Consider the following 20,783-nt stretch of genomic DNA (forward strand, 5'->3'; position numbering starts at 1 on the left):
GCTGATGACACACAAATTTACTTGTCCATCAGATCCACAGACCCCAGAGTTCACTTACCAACTGCCTTTGTTAAGTTAAAAAATGGATAAAATAATTTCCTCCAGCTGAACTCAGACAAAACAGAAATCCTGGTCATCGGGTCCCAGCAGATGACAAAACAAATACTACCATCATCGAGCAGCACACCACAAAGCTTGTTCAATCATGTTTTTATCAACTTAGAAATATAGCAAAAAAAATATAGCAAATGTTAACTTTTAGAGACACGGAGACCATTTTACACGCCTTCATCTCATCACGCCTGGATTACTGCAACAGCCTTTTCACTTGTTTAACCCAAAAATCTACTGATCGACTCCAGACTGTCCAGAACTCAGCTGCCAGGCTTTTAACCAGAACTAAGAAATATGACCACATTACTCCTATTTTAGCTTCATTACACTGGCTCCCAGTGTGTTTTAGAATTGACTTTAAAATTTTATTGATCACTTTTAAAGCTCTTCATGGCCTCTCGCCTTGTTATATTTCTGACCTTTTAGTCCCATTCACACCAGCACGTACCTTGAGATCCTCGGGCCGAGGTCTGTTGTCTGTTCCAGAGTCTCGACTGAAAACTAAAGGGGACAGAGCGTTTGCTGTCAGGGCCCCAAGGCTCTGGAACAGCCTGCCGGAGGAAATCAGGTCGGCTGAGTCAGTGAACTCTTTTAAGTCCCTTCTTAAAACATACTTTTATAGGAGAGCCTTTCCCGATCTTATTTGACTTTATTGTATCCCTTTTATTTTATTCTATTTTACTTGTTTTATATTTATCTTAAATGTGTATTTTAGTCTTTTCAATGTTTTCTTGTTTTTATCTTGTATTGTTCTGTATTATTGTTTTTTGGGTATTATTGTCTTTACACTTGTTAAAGCACTTTGTAACTTGTTTTTGAAAAGTGCTCTACAAATAAAGATAATTATTATTATTATTATTATTATTGTTATTTAGTCTTGTAAATGATCATAAATTCAATATCTTTATGTTTTGGTCTCAAAACCAGCATTTGACAATGTCACCTTTGACTACTGAGGGACCTGTTTTGGGCCCTTTTCACTATTTCCTGATATTTTATAGACCAAATGATAAAGAAAACAATGGGCAGATAATTAAAATTATTATTTGCAGCACTAATGTAATCACAATGTCCAAGATCTGAGTCACCTGTCTACTGTTCACCATCCAAATAAAATGTCCAAAAATACTAAGTACCTAAACATTACTAAGTATTTCTGGAGGATATTTGTGTTTCTCTCTCTCTCTCTCTCTCTCTCTCTCTGTTTCCCCTCCTTCCCTTCTCTCCTTTCTTCTCCTCCCTTCAGACAGAGAAACAGGGAAGCAAAGGAGGAGGAAATGAACGAGAGATTAGCTGCATTCCTCTGCTGCTGACAGGCATTGTATGTAGATCCCCGCTTTGCTGAGTCACTACTTCTCTACCCTCTATACATAGTTCAACACAAGACTTCATCTCGTCAACTCAAGCTGTTAATACACACAGACACAGACAGTGATGATCCGATAACGCTGTCACTAGCCCCTTTCTCCTCCTGGAAACTTTTGTCAGTGGATTTTCACAAGAAACTATCAGGATGATGAGTTTAAAGCGCTGACAACCAGGCCTTGCAGTTAAAATCCACCCAGAAGTCTAGTCCTGGCAAAGTTGTACATTACTGTACAGGTCAGTCAGTGGTGCGACATCATGACGTTGTCATCTTCATCGGGCACGATGAGCTGAGTCATGACGCGGACGTGAGAGATCATCTTCACCGCCTTGTGAAACACCTGCTTTACGTCCTTTGATTCCTTCGTTGGGATGATGATCTGGGTGCTGCGAGGAGGAGAGGGGATGGAGGGAAAGAGAGAGTCAAGAGGAAGGAGGGTGGAAGGACAAAGGGAGGGAAATTATGCAAGATGAGAAAGCAAAATTATCACCCTATACATAAAAAGAAATGGATCATTAAAGGAGTAGTTCAACATTTTGGGGAAAAAGCTTAATTACTTTCTTGCCCAGAGTTAGTTGAGGAAATCGATACCACTCTTAGATCTGGGAGTTCAGTATAGAGGTAGAGCCAGGACATGGTTAGCACAGCTTAGCATTAAACCTGGTTGAAACAGCTAGCCTGGCCCTGTCTAAAGCCAGAAAATACGCTTACCAAAACTGACAGATACATTTACAGCAAGTAACTTTCCATAAAATCACAAATTAATTTTTACATTTTTTTTTGGCTAGAGATTAATAGTATGAGATATAACATACATTAATTAGTGAGTAAACTTTGGACAGAGCCAGGCTAGCTGTTTCAAACCTTTGTGCTAAGCAAAGCTAATCACCTATCTGGCTCTAGCTAAGCAACACAAGAAAGAAAGACAGCAAATGAGTGTGTTTCCCAAAATGTTAAACCCCAATTGTATTTTTTCAACTAGAATCAACATGATGTGGACATAAACAGGGGAATACAACATCCTCACTACTGGCTTCTACAGAGACAACATCTGAGACCTCAAAACCAGAAAGACAGCAGCTGTTTTTCTGTGTTGCAGCAGTATATCCACTCCAAATAAAATTATAGTACTATTAAAATCAAAGGGGAAACACTGGAAAAGCAAGTCTGGACACATACTAATAACGAAACATGGATAATAATTATAGCTAGTTACCTGACAGGAAAACAAGTCAGCGTGAAGTCTTGTTCACAACTAAAAGTACACCTGATGACAGATGATCTGTTGCTAACCATCCAAACAGATTTAAAGAAGCACTACGAGATTTAAGATTTCATTTCAGCCCAGGTCAATCAGTGTTGGCACATCGCTGCTCTCGAACAAAAAGTTCATTTTGAAGACGTGTCTGTAGTCAACCCTGACATTTGACTACAACAGAAAACTTTGGGGGTTAAATTAAGGGGTTTTCGTAAAAAAAAAGGAAGTAAAATAGATTTGAGTTTTTTTGTGACAGCAGCGACACAGAGAGGAGTCAACATGGGACTTTTTTTTTTCTTGTAAAGTAGAAGAACTGAGTTTTGTAAGTGACCAACTAATCAAAATTGTAATTCTGTAATTGCCTAAACTGCCTCTGGATGTTGCTGTTTTATTATTTCCATTCAATTGTATCTTTAACATGACCCAATCAAAATGTCATAAGACATCTTAAATTTATAACCTGCAGTAAGAAACTTCTGGTCAGAAACAAGTTCTGGTAAAATAGCAAAAAAATTTTAGATTTTGCTAAAATTCAGAAATTTTCTCAGAGAACTTCTGGGTGTCTATTTCATAATAATAATGCAGATAATGTAAAAAATAAGAACCCTACGTTTGACCAGCTGCTTCTTACTGTGGCCATGATCTTTTCCTAAACTTTTCGCGGGTCATGATCAAGATGCAACTAAATGTAAACAAACTGCAGCAGCACCTCGAGACAGTTCATGCTAGCAAGTCCCCGAACTATGTTTGCCAAAGGACGAGTCACGTCGCCAACTAAGCCAGTAATGTTATACATTTTTTTTTACAATGCATAACATTACCTCAGTTTTTCTTCTTTGCAAGTTGTTCCTGTTGTTGTTTCTCGGCTTTCCGTTTCTTGTACTGGGCTATCTCGGCGATCTGCAGCCCGTGGGCCATTTGCCTGTTGGGACGAAGTGAACAGGGTGAACACAACACACACACACACACACTGGAGTCCTACTTGTTCACTATTTGGGCGGACTTATTGTTGTAACCACTGTAGAGGTCCACAGTTACGCATTAATCCTGAAGGTGACCTTAAGGTTACGCTTCAGCATGTGATCATTGGCCAGATGAAGGACAAGATCAATACCAATCTCATGACTGTGTGTTTAATTCGGAGCTAGAGTCTGGAGGTGATTAGCCTAGCAGAGCAATAAGACTAGAACCAGGTGGAATAAACTTGAATAATACCCCATACAGTTTACTTATCCACTTCTTTTGCTCTAGAAAGGACTTTGGAGTAATGCAGTAAACACTGGGACGTCTACAATGGCTCATGTGAGGACCTGTGGGTGAGTGGCTTAGCTTGTTATCAAAACAAGTCAGGGAATTATTTTTTAGGGGGGGTTGATGGGCAGACATGGGTAGGCAGAATTGGCTGAAAAAAGTTGAGGTATAAAGGGAGCATAGAATTAAAAATGAAAGAAAAACAAAAGAGGAGAAAGGACAGTTAATCCTACCCAGACTTGACTTCTGGAGGAACAGGTAGAGGTTTGGTAAATCCATCCCTCCCTACAAGCCAGAAGGTCTCCTCTACTCCTTTCCCCTGAGAAAGGGACAGAAAGAATGGCAGGAGCACATAGACAGAGGCAGTACTTCATGCACACACAGGAATCTGAATTTGTCTGATAAAGCGTCGCACCTTGATTTCTGTCTTGCCTCTCAACTCGAGCTTGTAGCCGAGATTTAGGTCCCGCAAGATCTTCACTGTACTCTGGTGGACATGGATCCTGTAGGCTGCAACAACCCCCCCCCCCCCCAAAAAAAGACGTCATAGTGCCCCCACATGACATAATTTTAGTAACATTTAAAAGAACATGGCTTTTCTTTGGTTTCAGAGTAGGGTTGTGTGATATGATGGCATAATGTTAATAAATATTAACAATAGGACTTCTGCAAACAATCATTTTCATTGTCGATCAATCTACTGATTTGTTTCTTTATCGTTTTGGCTAAAAAATGTTGGAAGAGAGAAAAATGCAAAGGTGACATTATCAAATGTATTTATTTATCGTAACAGAGAAAAACAAGCTGAATATTCAGTATATTGTCATATATGACAAAGAAATGATCAAAGGTTTGGTATTTTGACTTGAAAATTTACAATTTATCGATCTGTTGAGCTAATAATTTCAGCTGTAGAATTTTTTTATGATTTTTGATTAAATTCTTTGTCATGTATTTAATTCACTGGATCAGCCAAAAACAAACACGGCTGTCTGCTTATTTTTATCTATAAAGAGTTTTTAGGTGTGTAACTTACGCAGCCCACTGGACTCCATACGAGAAGCCGTGTTCACTGTGTCTCCAAACAGACAGTAGCGAGGCATGGTGAGGCCTACCACGCCTGCTACACATGGACCTACAACAGTCACACACATATAGTTTTATTACTTCTTCCGGTGCTGGCACACGGGTTTTATGTTAGTTTTAACACTAAAAGTTAAATTAAAGTGGTTTCATATAGGTTTATTATTTTGTCATGTTGGCTTGGGCATCTTTGCATTTGTATCACTACCAGAGTGCCAGAAACTGGACATTCAAACCACTTTCTATTTGTACGGCAACTCGTTTTCATGCAGTACGCTTCAGGTGTAACATCTGAACAATCTGTAATTCTATTAATGTCTTCTTTTTGCATCCCTTCCTCCCTCACCTGTGTGCAGTCCTATACGTATCCTGACAGGAACATCAGGCATGTGTCTCATTTTGAAGGTTCCCACAGCGCTCAGGATGTCGAGCGCCATGTTAGCTATCTCTGCAGCGTGTCGGTCCTCATTTGGGACAGGAACACCTGACGCCACCATGTAAGCATCACCGATAGTCTCCACCTGGAGTAGATCATAACAGAAGGAGCAACAATGTGATCTAATGAGATTTAACAGCTGATGCCCCAATATTTGTATCAGCGGGAGTGAATAAAAGACACAGCACCTTGTAGACATCGTGGTTTCCTATGATGGCGTCAAAGACTGTGTAGAGGTCGTTCAGCAGGTCGACCACCTCGATGGGTTCACTATGGGCTGAGATGGTGGTGAAGCCGACGATGTCGCTGAAATAAAGCGACACATTGGCAAAATGCTCTGGTTCCACCGTCCCGCCCACCTTCAAAGCCTCGGCCACGGACCTGAGGAAAGAAGAAAACACAAGTTCAATATACGTGAAGTCTGCAGGTGATCGTAGGGACAGATGGAAATTACTCTCAATGTTTCTTTGGTCGAAACAGGTGAAGAAACGTTAGTGTCTATCTCCCATAAAACCTGAGGCGTGCTTCATCTCTCACTTCTTCTAAATCTAGCTTTTTTTAGTTAAAAGTAGACTTTTCTTCTTTGGCACAGATGCATTAACATGCACATTTCCTACAATGTATAAGTGTGTTTACGGTTGAACCTGCAATTCACAGTCAACCAATATCATAATTTGGCACCCATATGTGTCTATATCTGCATGGAGTTAATCTTTGTGCATGTATAACCGTCTCAGCATGTTTTAATCTGCGTGTAGGTGTGCATTAACTAACGGAGGCAGCATCTGTGTGAGCAGTTTTTCCGTCTTCTGTTTCTCAATTTCCAGCTCCTCCGTTCGCTCTCTGATCAGCTCCTCTAGGTTAGACGAGTACTGCTCCAGCATCCTCAGCATGGAGTCTATGATGTTGGTCTTCTTCCCCTTGTTGATGTTCTTAAACTGAGAGGAGAGGAAGGAATAAAGGACAGGACGTACATGAATAAAACACAAGGCAATACTATAAGTTTAAGTGATTAAGAACAGTATAAGCAACAGAACAGTCTTTCATCACCCTAAAACATCAAAATGAATGAATTCCTAAACAATAATAGGTTATATAATGAAAATGAGCTTTGTAACTCCCTTCTGCTACATAGCAGACAATATACATTAATACATAAGCAATTATAAAAATGGTAAACAGAAATAAACAATATTCAATGAAGCAGCGCTGAGGATGAATTAGAGTTTAAGAGTCTGATAGCTTGGGGGAAAAAGTTGCTCTGCAGTCTGGTGAAACTTAAAATAGGCCATTCTCCTTTCTCAGTTTGTACCTCTTCTACTTATCGCGTCTTGAATAACTAATACAACAGGAACAGTCCTGCTTCCGCCATGGGTTGTATAGTCCAGCTGCCTGTCACGCCTCTTTTAAACCTCATGGCTGCTGAAAAGATTTTCGCAAAGAATACACTGGTGTATCCTCGCTAACAGCTCCTCCAGCAAGTCTCCTGGATCCTTGGATCATTTTAGGAATTTAGATGTCCTTCAAGGCGGCGCGCTGAGATTCACAGGCTCATAGGCTCGATGATTGAGGAGGCACAAATTAGGGAAATGAGCCCCTAGTGGACAGATGATGCAGCTGTGCATCTTGTCACAGGTAATTGACATTGCTTTAAAATGACGGCTCTGAGGCAAGTTGAATGTCTGTTTCCTCAACTCCTCTCTCATCACATCTCCTCTTTGACTCCACCGCTCGCATCTCGGTTTGGAAAAACTTAAGACGCGATGCGAGGATTCGAGGAGGTACAAGCTGAGAAATTAGAAAGGCCATTTTATTCCCAAATTGATTTTACCAAAGCAAAATTAACCATTTTCAATTAAATATGCTACAACCATTCAACAAGCATTCAAAGGTAGACATTTTGTTCAAATGATAACAAAATGCAGTTATGACCTAAAACCTTTATAACTACCTGGTCGAAGATCTCCTCAAAGTCAGGCCTCTTGTCTGGCTGTTCATTCCAGCACTGTTTCATCAACTGGATGCACTCTAACGGAGCATAGTCTGCACTGACCACCGGACGACACAGAGGCGGAGGCTTACGGAGCTTCTCTATTATCTCTAAAACACAGACACAACATCGGTGGTTATATGTTTGTGCCCATTGTTTTTTTTTAGCCATGCAAGCAGTTTGGCAAAGGGTTGGCAATGTTGTTCAGTCAGTGAAGCACTATCCAGATCAAAATATCTTGACAGCTGTTAGATACAATGATAGGCCTATTTGATGCAGACATGCACGGTGCCCAGAGGATGAGTCTTAATGACTTTGGCAACCCCCCAAACTTTGATCCACCAACATTTTAGTCCCAGAAGACTCAAGACTCTACTGCCATGCTAGCAGCTCTGTGAGACTTTGAGCCAAAAGCCAACACCAATCATGGTACATCCTGCCTCCCAATGATCCCAATGATACCTAACGTGCTGTATAGCTGCTAATTGTCACCATTTTCAATGTGTGATCATGCTAGCCTTTTCTGAATAGCATTAACACAAATTACACATGAGGCTGATGGGAATGCCATTCATTCTGCAGGTATTTGGTCATAAACCAAAGTTAAAATGTTGACCTCATGGTGGCGGTCAATGTGAAGTCAGGGTGAGCACCAAAGTCATTAGTCATTAATCATCCTGACTCCCTCAGGATGATTGACATGAATGTCTGTACTGAATTTCATGGCAATCCATCCAAGATATTTCACTTTGAGCTATAAATGTGAACTTCATGGTAGACTCCAGCAGCACTAGAGGAAACATCCTATGTTTTCAGGTTTCTGGGAGTTTGATTGTGTGTTTGTGAAGTTGCTGTCTTGCCTGCCGCGGACAGGTCCAGCATGCAGAATGGAGGCCCTCTGATCACCACCTCCTGCATGACGATGGCAAAGCTGTACACGTCACCAGATAGAGTCCCGTGAACCCCCGGCTGCCCAGAGATCCTCAGGATCTCCGGAGCAGTCCACAACAACTCTAGAAACACACAAGATCCACAGTTTGCTACTGTAGCAGCAACTTCTACAAATGGTCTGCACAAGGACAGGCAGAACATGATCTTCGTTATCTGATCATTTCTCTCACCCTCTGCAGGTGGCTCAATATAGGGGAACCTCTGGGCCTCCAGAACCTCGTTGTAGCCGTAGTCTGTGACCTTGAGGACAAAACGCCCATCCACCACACAGTTACGGGACTTCAGACGACTGTGGCACACTTTGCGGTGATGGAGGTACTTCATACCCTGAGAGAGAAAACAAACAAGTTACAGTTTTCACTCTCTTGTCTGTGTCTGTCCTGCCTTCCCTCCATATTGACCTTAATTAAATCCAGTAGCAGAGAAGACTTGAACATCCAGTCCAGTTTGACGTCGTCGTTCAGCACCAGGTCCTCCAAACTTCCTCTGGAGCAGAACTCGGTCACGATAGCGAACACGCCACAGTCATGGAAGAAGCCCAGGAAAGGGTTTATATTCTCATGACGCATGTCCTTCATCTGTAGCCCAAAAATCAACAGCCCCTTTTATAACAGAACTTTATGATGCTTGTTTGTCTCACAACAATGTCACGTACCAGTTCAAACACTTGGCTGGTTTTGGGGTTGATGCTGCTAAACATCCCATCAGGAAGTCTCTTTAGCCACGCCCAGTCACCCTGGAGCAGAGAAACACCAAACAGCCGGCTGTTGAAGTGAGGCTTATAAATGAACCAATTGGTAATTCTCATAGTCAGTCAACATATCAGGTCGTTATAGTCCTTACAGAATCATGCTTCCTATTAAGTTATTACGTGTCCCATTCTAGTTAATGGTGTTAGAGGCTGTAAGGAGTTCACTGAATAGCTGCCTTTATGTTTTATTAGTTACAATGCTTTTGCTAGTAATTCACTTTTAGAGGCTGATCCATGGAAGTAGCAGAACTGAAAGGTTTAAGGGAGCCAGAATGGGAAAAAGACATTTCATTTTGGCTACTGGGACTTTTTTCCAAATTCTTTTCATCATGTACATATTAAACTCACTGTCTCACCTCGTAAATGACAACGTTGGAGTTCTCGTAGGTGGCCGGGGATTGGGATGAGACGGGCGACATGAGGCTGCGGTCTGACACGCTCCTCATGCCGCTGTTCCTGCTGTCACTGTGACTCAGCTTCTACAGGGAGGCAAGATCAGAATATGAGACAAAGGTTTGGTTTGAATTTGTTTTACGGGCGACCTTACTGACAGAAAAACTGGCATTTTGATGTTTATTTTCTGATCCTGGCAGTTGAAGAAATGTTTTAACTCACAAAGAAATTTGGATTTATTAAATTGAAATCAATACATCAACATTTACGACAACTTCGTCTTGCTTGGTTTTACTTCTATACACAATGCAAGTAAAAGTATGACTCTAGCAAAAGATGTCAGAGTCAATTGGGATGGGGGCTGACCTTGTTGCTAAGAGACGGGTTAATGAATGTGACGTCTGCCAGTGTCAGCAAGATCTTGTTTGGACCCCTAATCAGTCGAATCTGAATGATACGTCCCCTATATAGACGGCAGGAGAGAGTGACAGAATACACCAGTCACAAACTGTAGCCTATATCAAGAACGGCTTTATTAGTGACAGTGATTGTACAAAAAACTAAACTACAAACAAATGTTCTGTAAAACCTTTAGAACCAGACCAACAAGACTTTGTACCTGATGCAGTAAATCAGTGCGACTGCAAAAACAGAGGTGGCCATCGCTCCAAGGAACACGCTGATGGTCGAGTATAGATCCACCCCTGCAACAATAAAATAAGAGTTTTAAAAAGAAAAATGATTAAAAGATCATTTTAATGAAAGAAAAAGGATTTAAGGGGTATTATGGAGTTTTCAGCGTCCACTAGCGGTGCGGTTTTAAGATTGCAACCAGGTGTGTGCTCGTACACCTGCTGGCTTGAAGTCATGAGCAAAAATAATCTGAAACACAACCACCCGACTATGGCTTTTCTCCAGACACGTTCAAGCTCTGTTACTTCAACGTTGCCGGCTCTGAGGCAGATCAACACCAGCTTTGTACCTTTCACACAGCGCAGCGAGTCGCACGTTGGCATAATCATCCCGGGAATAAAGGCAGAGTGACAGCGGCTATAGACAGACAGGGAGACAGCTTCACACAACATGCTGGAAGCTCAGGTAAACTCCCACTGCAACGTTACAGTAATATGTTTATCAACTTGAGTTTGAACTAATCCATGCTGGTTACATGATGACGATACATTTACTGCATTTAGCTGACGTGGTACATCGGCGTTAGCTCGTCTGCTGCTTTTCAGGGACCTTGCTATCTGTGTATCTTTCACCGGAGGCTCAGCAATGTGAGCACAGCTAAATGTATTGGATGATAATGAAACGGTTAGTGAGCTGCACTGAATCTTATTGTTAATGAGATTGTTGCTACACTTTATAAAAGTTAGACAATAAGTAAGTAACATTACTGTAACATTAGTGAATGGGTCTTCTTCTGTGTTGTTGTCACCGTTATGTTGCAGTATTGTAAATTATATGGGTCACGTCAGTTACAGCAACTGAGAGGTGGAGAAGCTGTGTACCTGAGTATCAGTAATTCACATTATTTTCTAAATTGAACACTACGAAGTGTTGGATCTGTGCTAACGTTTACTGGCTGTCCTGCCTTGTATCACTATAGGCTAGTAAACAAAAAGCAAACTAGCTAGTAAAGTCTACATTTGCTTTCTTGTGGGCTAAATCACCTATTTGACAAGTCGTGTGAATCGCGTTAGCTGGTGAAGTAATGTGGAAAGACTAATTTACAACTATAGTATATTGCACTGGATAATAGTAGCAACTGCTCGGCATTAGCCGACGAGCTAACGTGACTCTCTCGTGACTCCAGCATTTCCGATGTTCACTGTTTTTACCACCATCATCTAAATCTAATTTGGTCTGATGGGTTTCAGCATATAAAACTTTATTTTTGTTTTTAGCCGTACGTGGAGTTTATGTTGAAGTCTGTTTATGGTGTTAGTGGACTGCATTTCGTTAGCTGTAGTCAGGGAGAGGCTCGGGAGCGTGCACAGGGCTACATCCCGACTCTAACCCTATTTTAGAGTAAAGAATTGCATTCAGTTTGTGGAAGCATTTTGGTATGGAAAGTCTTTTGGACTGCTGTGCACATGCAGTTAGATAACATACTTGGACATAATGCATTAGTTTATAAGCACTGACATAAACAACCCCAGTTAAACTGTTTTTTGGGAGAGCACTTGAGGGAATATGTTTCTTTGAGGTGTCCTTGGTCGCTGTTAAAAGTCTGAACAGTAATCCAAAACAAGCAGCACGCATTGAGGTACAGTATATATATTTGTGTTCCTAACCTCCTGAGCAGAGGACTCCAGGAGTAAACCAGCAGGAGGCATCCTTCCTGGGTCCGTAGCCGCGAGGGAAGTGGATGTCTCGACCCAGGAAACTCACCATACGGGCCTCCATATCGATCCTGTCATTAATCAATTCAGTCGAGTTAATAATGTAACAATAACTCCTGAGATGGTATTCCAGTCTTTGAGTATGGGTTTAGTTGCACTTTAGAATATAACGCAACTCAAACTACAACCCATCAAATGTTGGTATGGTCCTTTAACTCATCAGCTTCGATTGCTAATAGAACTCTTTACATGCTTTTAGAACTCTCTAATTGTTCTAGATGTGTTAAAAGGGATCACTAAACACTTGATCTCAGTCCCCATATACCTGTATGTTGGCTTCAGCTCCCAGGAGAGTCCGTCTGTGTCCAGTATGAGGTAGTCCAGCAGAGCTGCTCCAGAGTCGTTGGTTTTGATGGGATGGCTGAAGCCCTGCAACGTGAATAAGGAATGTAGTTGGAACTGCCTTTTTTAGGGCTTTTGTTATTTTATCATGCCGGGGAGTTTGAAATGTTCGGTATGGATGATACAAATGTGAGTACAGGTACAATATGGTAATGGGTCATTCTTCAACTATATAGTCTATTTTGGTCTAGAAAGTTTTAGGAAATCAAACAAACAATTAAAACAAATATAATGAGTCTACTGTTCCTTATTTACACTTCCCGAAAATGCTTCAGACTCTCCCTGACTGTTTTAAATACTGTGCGCCTCATTCATGATTTTCTTTTTACCTGGAAGGCCAAGTTGCGGGTGTGTCTTGCCAAGTTTCCCCCAGACATCCACTCCCCAGACTCCCGAACGCGATGCACCGCATGAGCCATGAAGAGGACAGAGCTGTAGATGGTGCCAAAGAGAGGAGACACCTGCAGGCCAGACATACAGATTTTGAAACTGCCTTGCTCAAGGGCATCTCAATATTGCCCTCCTCTGCAAACTCTACATGTAAGTGCATCACCTGCTGTGGATTCAGCGTCCTCGCCACCTCTCCCCTCTCCATGGCCTCTCTGTAGGCCTCGTAGAACGACACCTGTGGTGAGTCGATTGTGACTGTCAGCACGGCGTCGTAAGCCCGCAGTAGTTTGCGGTTGCTCTTCAGAGCTGGGTAGGTCACGTTGCGGTAGGGCAGGCTGTAGAGCAGGGTGTCGTAGGGCACAAAGACCAGAGAGCCATCGATCATCTGCATGTCGTAGGCTGTCTCCAAGAGCAGCTTCTGGGCTGCGCCACCAATCAGCGCCGAGTGCATGCAGAGAATAACAACTAGCACGAGACAAGAGTTCATAACATTGAAGAACTGACTTTTTTTTTAAAAAATCATTAAGTCTGCGGTCTGCAGCAATGTCCTGTTTTAGGTTCTGAACACCAAGAATAAATTGGAAGTTACCTCGTAATTCTCCCATCTTGCGGACCTTGGACAGAGTTCGTCTGATGCCGTGAGGTGTGTTCTCCATAAAACTGACCAGTCTGACCGGCAGACCATGGCTCCTCAAGGAATCAGCGACCTGGACGGGACAGTTGCAACACATACACACTGAGCAGATGAAAACCATGAACTCAAACAAGGAAATCAGAGAAATGAGAGCAAATATCAAAAATAGTCACATTTCTTCATAATTAGGTGTTTCAATGTCCCAGCAAAGTGTGGGTTCCTCTGTCATCAAACTGTTTTATTTAATTTATCAGCATCTCGGCAGCAAGTAGAATCCAATTGCTGTTCTTTTGCAGAGAAGTTAGAAATAAAAAATAATCAAACCTTGGTGGCCGTCTCCACCCAGATGTCCTCTGAGGAAGAGATGATGCCAATGTGGGCCCACCTGAAGTAGTTTATGACACTGAGGAGCACCCAGGTGGGCCTTGGCATTGAACGGGCAACGGTTGGGTGGCTCCGAACATTGTCTAGCTCATAGCCAACACAACCCCAAGGAAACAGTGCCTGTGGGAGCAGAGTAGAGGAGAAAATGGACATGTCACAACCCTAAAACCCCTAAAATACAATTGCCTCAGAAACACCACCTACTTTGTTCCAGCCTTTGCTCAGCATTGAAGCAGCATCACAGTAGCCGGGGTTGGCAGGTCCAATGTACCCTGAGGCCCTGGTGTGGAACCCCATGAATGCCTCCAGTGCCCTGGATGTCTCACATGGTTCCTGAAAAGTGACAAATTAATCAATGTACCAACCAGCCAGCCTGTAGCTTTTTGTAGACAAGCTGGTTCATATAATCATCTTGCAGCATTATTATGTTAAGCAATATGACAAGTGTCGAAATTGATTCCCATGCAGGTCTGTAAATATATATGTTACTAAATTTTAAATAAAAACTGCACCCTCCTGAGTAGTTTTGTGCATGTATAGTTTTTTGTGTCTAATAATTTCTGCTTGTTAGCGTCTTGAAAGAACCACCCTAGACTACTGCGGACTAAATGCTCGACAAAAGAGAAGAGTCCGTGAGAAAGTCGAGGTGCCACAGCTAGACCTGTCTGTAACAGCATCAGGGCAGAGAGGACAGCAAAGATTACAGCTAAAAAGTTGGGAAAACAACATTTCAAGAGAGTATTTTGTGAATATTATGGTTGTGGACAAAATCAAGTTGTTATGACGTAAGTACCACCAATGCTATGTCTTTTTCTGTGCCCACAAAGTAAATTTAAATTTTAAAAATGTTTTTCAAATCACAAAGGTTTTAGTTTTTAATAGCAACTTTCTGTATGCCAATTTGTCCCAGGAACACGCTTCAGCATTTTAGCAAGGCAAAATGACAGATTGCACTGAATTACAGAAGGTAGCCCGGACACGACATTGTGACTTTCGGCTCTGTACAGGTGTTGTTGGTTTTCTTTTCACTTTGGAAAGAGCCAGGATAGCTGTTTCCCTGTTACCAGTCTTTACTCCAAGCTAAGATAACCACATTCTGGATTAGACTGAGATTAAACGTACTAAAGCGTACTTCCCAAATGTTGAGCTTATTTTTTAATGTTATGAGCTTTTCATTGCCTATATATATCTTTTATGCACTTGTTCCCGCCCCTCTTACCTGTTTTTCTACAAAGTGGTGCTACCATAGCTAACTCAGCTAACTTCTTGACTAATGTAGCTTACTTAGCTAACTCAGAAAAGGTTTGGTTTTCTGCATACAGATGTTAAACTGTGACAATGAAATAATTTATGTATCTCAGAACAGGTAAGGCTGATACAATTAGTGGTTCAGTTCACATTATTTTCAGGCCGATGAAGCTGAAGTCAGCATTGCACCTGCAGCACAGCATAGTCGAATGTTACAGCGTAGGACAGCGAGGGGTCCTTGTTGATGCGGTTGACGGCGAGCTGTGCCGCCACACTGGGAAGGGCCTTAGCAAAGAGAGGGTCACACCCCCATGGTCCGACCACCCCAACCCGAAACCAGGCTGCCTGTGTGGGGCAGGGCAGTAAACACAGGGAGGACAGGAGAACCAGAAGGAACCTCAGGAGATAATGGGGGGACAGAGGGAACAGAGGAGAGAGAGATATGGGTGAAAGAGAGGGAGGAAGAGAGAGGTGGGATATAGCTGGGGAAGAAGAAGAAGAAGGAAGACAAGAAGGAGGAAGCGATGATGGGTCGATATCAGGAGCTTTGCCTGGTGTCTGCTTCCATGTTTGAGGTAAGGCGATGAAGGCACAGCGCTGTGATTGCATCTCAAGGCTCACCACCTCGAGAGCTCACAGGAAGATGGTCTGAAGGTGCTGCTGCCCTGGAACAACGAAGGATTTGGAGAAAAGTAAAAGTGAATAGATTTTGTAGAGTAACTCTACCACTGTGATAGATAATAATGAAAGAACCCCATAGACACTAAAGAAGACTACATTTTTTGGGGGCATCCCTAGAAGTCAGATTTCTCTCCTTCATGAAACCTTTTCTGCACAAATTCAGGCAATGTGTCTGTCATTCACTCAGGTGAGGTAGAAAAAAAAGAAAAACTGGGAATTAATTGTGGAAAATCTTGAAGAGGAACAGAGACAAAGACAAACAAGTCTTCAAACAAAAACTGGAAAAAATTTGACAGATTTATAATGTTTTGAATTTTAATGGAAACCACAGTCATCCAAGAGCAGTTTTAGTGACTTTGAACTCGGAGATTGCGCCTGGCTCAGGCAGCTACAGCAGGATCAACTGATGTGAACGTCTCAAACCTTTACTGTATCACAATCCTCATGTCAGTGAGAATAGATAAATTCAAGTCAATTTTATATATAAAGCCCAATATCACAAATCACAATTAGCCTCAAGGGGTTTTACAGTGTGTACAGCATGCAACATATTCTGCCCTTATACCCTCGATTGGAATGAGGAAGACCTCCCCCCTAAAAAACCTTTTAACGAGGAAAAAAATGAAAGAAACCTCAGAGGAGCAATCCCCTCTAAAAGGATGGACATACATGCAATATATGTCATGTGTCCGGAATAGATTCACAACAGAAAATCATAGTACATACAATTATGATGACAAAAACATAGATTGTAAAACAAAAGTGAAGAGGATGCATACAGGAGGACAAGTGAGCAGCTTCAGGTGTTGCCCACTAAATATGATCTGAGCAAATCAAAGGGACCAAAAATGTCTGCTTGGTGTTTGGTCATTCTGCCTGTCAAGTATGTGGAAAGCCTTTGATCTGCTTGTGGGGTGATCACATTTTTATGGCCTGAAGGGCCTTGAATGAGGGTGATTTTCTTAGATGTTAAAGTCAGTATCATCTTTTAAATTACTTCTTAAAACCCACTTAAGGAGACCTGCACGCACATATGCCCACTGTGCCTATTCTTAATTTCCGATTTGGTCATATTTAGATTTTCTATTTTCTCTTGCTTATACATGTAAGTTTTATACACATCATGCATCTTGCTATTCTTCTATTCTATTCTAAAAAGGACTCCTACCATGCATTGATGAGATGGACAGGTCTTGCTTTTCTCCCGGGCAGATCTTCTGCACCCAAGCGCCACAGCAATGGATACTCATCAGTTCCTGGCTTTTTTACATCCCCAAAGTTTTCAAAAGAATCCTGTAATTACCTCTCCACCATCAGGAACCAAGGGAGTGTCACTGCATTATGAGGATAGATAATACAAAGAAGGTTTACAGCTTGTACGCGTGTGTGTGTGTGTGTGTGAGAGAGAGACGACCTAGTGTGTGACCTGTCCTGTCAGATTAAATCAAATCCAAATTAGGTCCGATGTAGCTGTAAGCCGTGCTGACTGAGGTGAAGTGAAAATGATGATGATTATTATTATTATTAGGTTGGTGCAACACAACTTTATGAAGTCATTAACAAAGGTTTTACCTTCCAGTTTTGTCCAGTCAGACATGGAAATGTTTGATTTACTTAATGTTTTTACAACTTCATGTGCAGACCAGACGACTGAGAGGAATGCAGCAGCAGCAGTGGTGCATGTGGTCCAAACACAATGGTCTGAATCCACTGTGTTTTATATGCACACATGGTTTTTAATAGCAGTATTACCAGCCCTGGTTTATACTACAGACAACTGATATACAGAATCTCTTTTTCATTAAAAAAAAATATTTTACTATAGCTTCACTTATGATTCAGGATGCTGCAGAGGAATTATCTCATCAGGCTCTTTATATTATTTTCTTATTTTTTAAGTGCTTTCATTAATCTGTAAATAACAAAATGATGGTAATTACTTATTTGCAAGAAGTTTATCGCTAAGTGATGATAAGTTTGCCAGTCCTACAGCAGGGACTGGGTTCTTGTACATTGTATGAAAGTATGGTATTTGTGAATGGCAACGTGTGTTTTTTCGCCCTACGTGGTTCATTAACTAGCTGACCTATTTTTTGTTTGTTTTAGCCAGCATCTGTGTAAAAATATAAGGGACAGCTGAGATGCTTGCTCATGTATCTGAAGTAGGTCATGTAAACTGAAACGTTGTATATAAATATACCAGTTGAAGGTGGGACAGTGAGTGGCACTTTTAGATTTAAATTAACACACAATTTAATTAAATTTAGTATTTAAAGATAGAAAATGCCATTTGGCTAGCTGGCACACTGACATGAATGTTTAATAATTTACCCTGTTCCTGTTACGTAAACCAGTTTGATACATTTATTTATCGTTCTCCTTATTCTTCTTATTTGGACTTTTTAATCTTTATATTAATCCTTTCTGAAAAAGTCGACCTGCATCCTGTGAAAATTAATTAAAAAACACATTTTTTAGCTAATGAAAGTGAAGGTTGACCCCTCTCTGGCCCTCATTACCTTTTCCTCCATGCTCTACATATTTCCTTATAAAACACACAGTACAGTGCTTCTTTGAAAGCTAGAGGGCAGCGCGATACAGAAACACCAACTAGCCTCCAGTCATCCTCCTGTACAGACAACTGTTATGTGTGTGTGTGTGTGTGTGTGTGTGTGTGTGTGTGTGTGTGTGTGACCAGAAGTTTACTTTGCTCCAAAAGGAGTCCCACTCCTTCAGTGTAAGGGTGATAAAAACTTACAAGGCGTTGCACAATGTGGCAGAACAAACTGTTCATGTCTAGAGGGTAAATGTCACCTTTTCATGGGGCTGATTGGTTTAAGTTGATTATCTGATGCAGCATAATTTTGCTCTCTTTTTTTATATCAGGCTCGCCTGCTTCTTTCAAAAGTGAGATAAGTACAACATCAGGAAAAGTAAAGGCACCAAAATATGTATTTTCTCTATGCATCTTCTTGACGATAAACTGCTGCTGTGTGTTGGATGTTACTAGAGGTGAGGTTTGGTTAATAAAGTTGTTACTTGTATCCCATTTTATAGCACTCTTTCATAGTGTCTCTCTCTCTTTCTCTCTCTGAACCTAACTCTACCAACATTATGTCAAAGCCAAGAAAAATCAGTCCAGATGTGGAGTCCTGACCTGCCAGATGAACCCTCTGACTCCATTAATGCTGCAGTACACATGTAGTAAGTGACTGTAATACAATACACTTTTTGTTAAATTCAGTGAATATTTGCTCATGGTTCGCTAGCTCTCCGTTTTGTGTGTGCTCTGAAAAGCAAACACAAAACAAAGACTCAGCACTGGCTCTGTAAATGGAAAACACAGAAAGTGGTAATGGGAATGGGTTAGTTGTCATTATGTGACTTAAGTATGGAATCAATTCATCAAAGGCCACAAGATGTGGCTAAAAGCTCCACAGGAAGTTAGTGAACAAAACTCAACTGTCAATTTTTCCCATCAAAGTCAGTGTAAAAAAAAAAAGACGCCCATTCTCACTGCCAGGGTGTCACATACCTTTGCTTTGTCATGTCCCTTGGCGTCTGGTACCAACTTAGCCTTTATAATAACAGAATAAATAACAGAAAAGTCAGAGTATGGCAACGTGATAATATGGGATGCCATATAAATAAGTTTTCTGTTAAGTCACATAAGTAATGATGTTATTTTAACCCAAACCACGACCTTTGCCTAAACCTAACCAAATAGTTTGTTGCCTAAACTTAACCAAATTGCAACATTTTACAACATAACCAATAGTTTTATTTTGAAAGTCTAACCGGACGTTGCATATTTATTCTTGCTAACTTGACCGCTGAGTCCTACACATGCAAAAACAACACTAAAAGGTCACCCAGAGTGTTAAAAAGCGTCCATATGTGACGCCATGAGATGAGAATGAGTTGCATAAAGTCTTTCGTGACTCCAGAGGGAGCTGTGTAAAGTCTGATAAATTGCCTCAAGTGATGTCACTTAAGGCAAACAGGCTTATCTTTGTTGGTGAATTTGACATCAACGTTGTAGAAGCCAAAATATTTCCACACACAGCTTCTCAGATGCTTTGGTGTCGTGAACAGGTCAAGCTGTAGACCAATAGACTGTATATAAGAAGTGGTCGTAGTCATCGTGACGTCCCCGGCTGGTTTGTGGACTGCCGTTTTGAAGCCTCAAGTTTGGCTGATATGCCGCAGCCATTTTGATTTTTTGCAACCAGCGGCACCAGACATGACCATATTTGGGCAAGACGGTGGAGCTAACGGCCTTGTGTGGAGCTAGCTAGCTTGCTTAGCTAGGTGCATCTGTCATTCATGTTAACTGTCATTTTAGCAGGGCTGATAATTTTGTCTAGTGAACAACAGTCTTAAAACTTAATGTACTCACCAGAGAAAGTGAACAGCCAACTCCTAATAAGCTGAGAAGTTGGGTCATTTTACCATTATTTTGAGTAGTATGTAGCTGCAGTACCGGAGGCTGCAGTTTCAGAACCGCAGTCCTAGGAGCGGAACTGCAGTTCTAGGACCCTTGTTTACTTTGATACTGCCAGCTACCTGGCTGGCTAGCTATGTTACTCTTAACAGCCCGCCGAATCCAATTACCGTACACAACGGAGGTGAACAGTATCTGCTAACACATTGGCCAGTAAGTAACCAAAGTCAGTGCCTTTGTACTCTGGCTCAGTCGGGACCCCTCACGGAGTCACAAGATAAATTCAATTTTATCTATTTATTTCACAAAATCTTATCCAAAATTTTAACCAGTTAAGCCTCACTGAGCTTTAACATATCTTTTTTTATTAGATTGGTATAGAGACAATACTGCGTTACTGACAAACAAGACAAGACAGGGAAGCCATAATAAGCATTAAACTTATAAAATTATGAATGACATTACTAACACAATCATGTAAAATATATTTTCCTAATAATAACAAATATAGGGGCCACCAGACAATTAAGACAATGGGAAGCCATAAAAGGTCTTTATTGCCCTGGACCATCAACATTATTGGGGCATTAAATGACTATTACATGAACACCTATAAAATCTTTGCATCACCTAACTAGGAGCAACATTAACATTAAAAT

General features: G+C 41.3%; 1 protein-coding gene across 1 annotated transcript; it reads right to left on the bottom strand.

Annotated features, from left to right (window-relative positions):
- Nucleotides 1–1,136: 1,136 nt before the first annotated feature.
- Nucleotides 1,137–18,350, bottom strand: gc2 (guanylyl cyclase 2). Its single transcript, XM_038730101.1, has 24 exons — nucleotides 16,849–18,350; nucleotides 15,189–15,664; nucleotides 13,956–14,084; nucleotides 13,692–13,871; nucleotides 13,323–13,440; nucleotides 12,897–13,198; nucleotides 12,673–12,804; nucleotides 12,267–12,370; nucleotides 11,894–12,012; nucleotides 10,213–10,297; nucleotides 9,960–10,056; nucleotides 9,557–9,679; nucleotides 9,105–9,185; nucleotides 8,851–9,027; nucleotides 8,620–8,776; nucleotides 8,359–8,511; nucleotides 7,460–7,608; nucleotides 6,283–6,446; nucleotides 5,697–5,889; nucleotides 5,419–5,593; nucleotides 5,026–5,124; nucleotides 4,405–4,499; nucleotides 4,223–4,308; nucleotides 1,137–1,866 (listed from the first exon to the last, which is right to left on the bottom strand). The coding sequence occupies exons 2-24, from the start codon at nucleotides 15,606–15,608 to the stop codon at nucleotides 1,722–1,724; spliced, it is 3,483 nt and encodes a 1,160-aa protein (XP_038586029.1). The 5' UTR covers nucleotides 15,609–15,664; nucleotides 16,849–18,350; the 3' UTR covers nucleotides 1,137–1,721.
- Nucleotides 18,351–20,783: the final 2,433 nt, after the last annotated feature.

This window comes from Micropterus salmoides, unplaced genomic scaffold, assembly GCF_014851395.1.
Source record: "Micropterus salmoides isolate LMB-PRFRI ecotype aquatic unplaced genomic scaffold, ASM1485139v1 Ms_hic_scaffold_2, whole genome shotgun sequence".
Classification (NCBI taxonomy): Eukaryota; Metazoa; Chordata; class Actinopteri; order Centrarchiformes; family Centrarchidae; genus Micropterus; species Micropterus salmoides.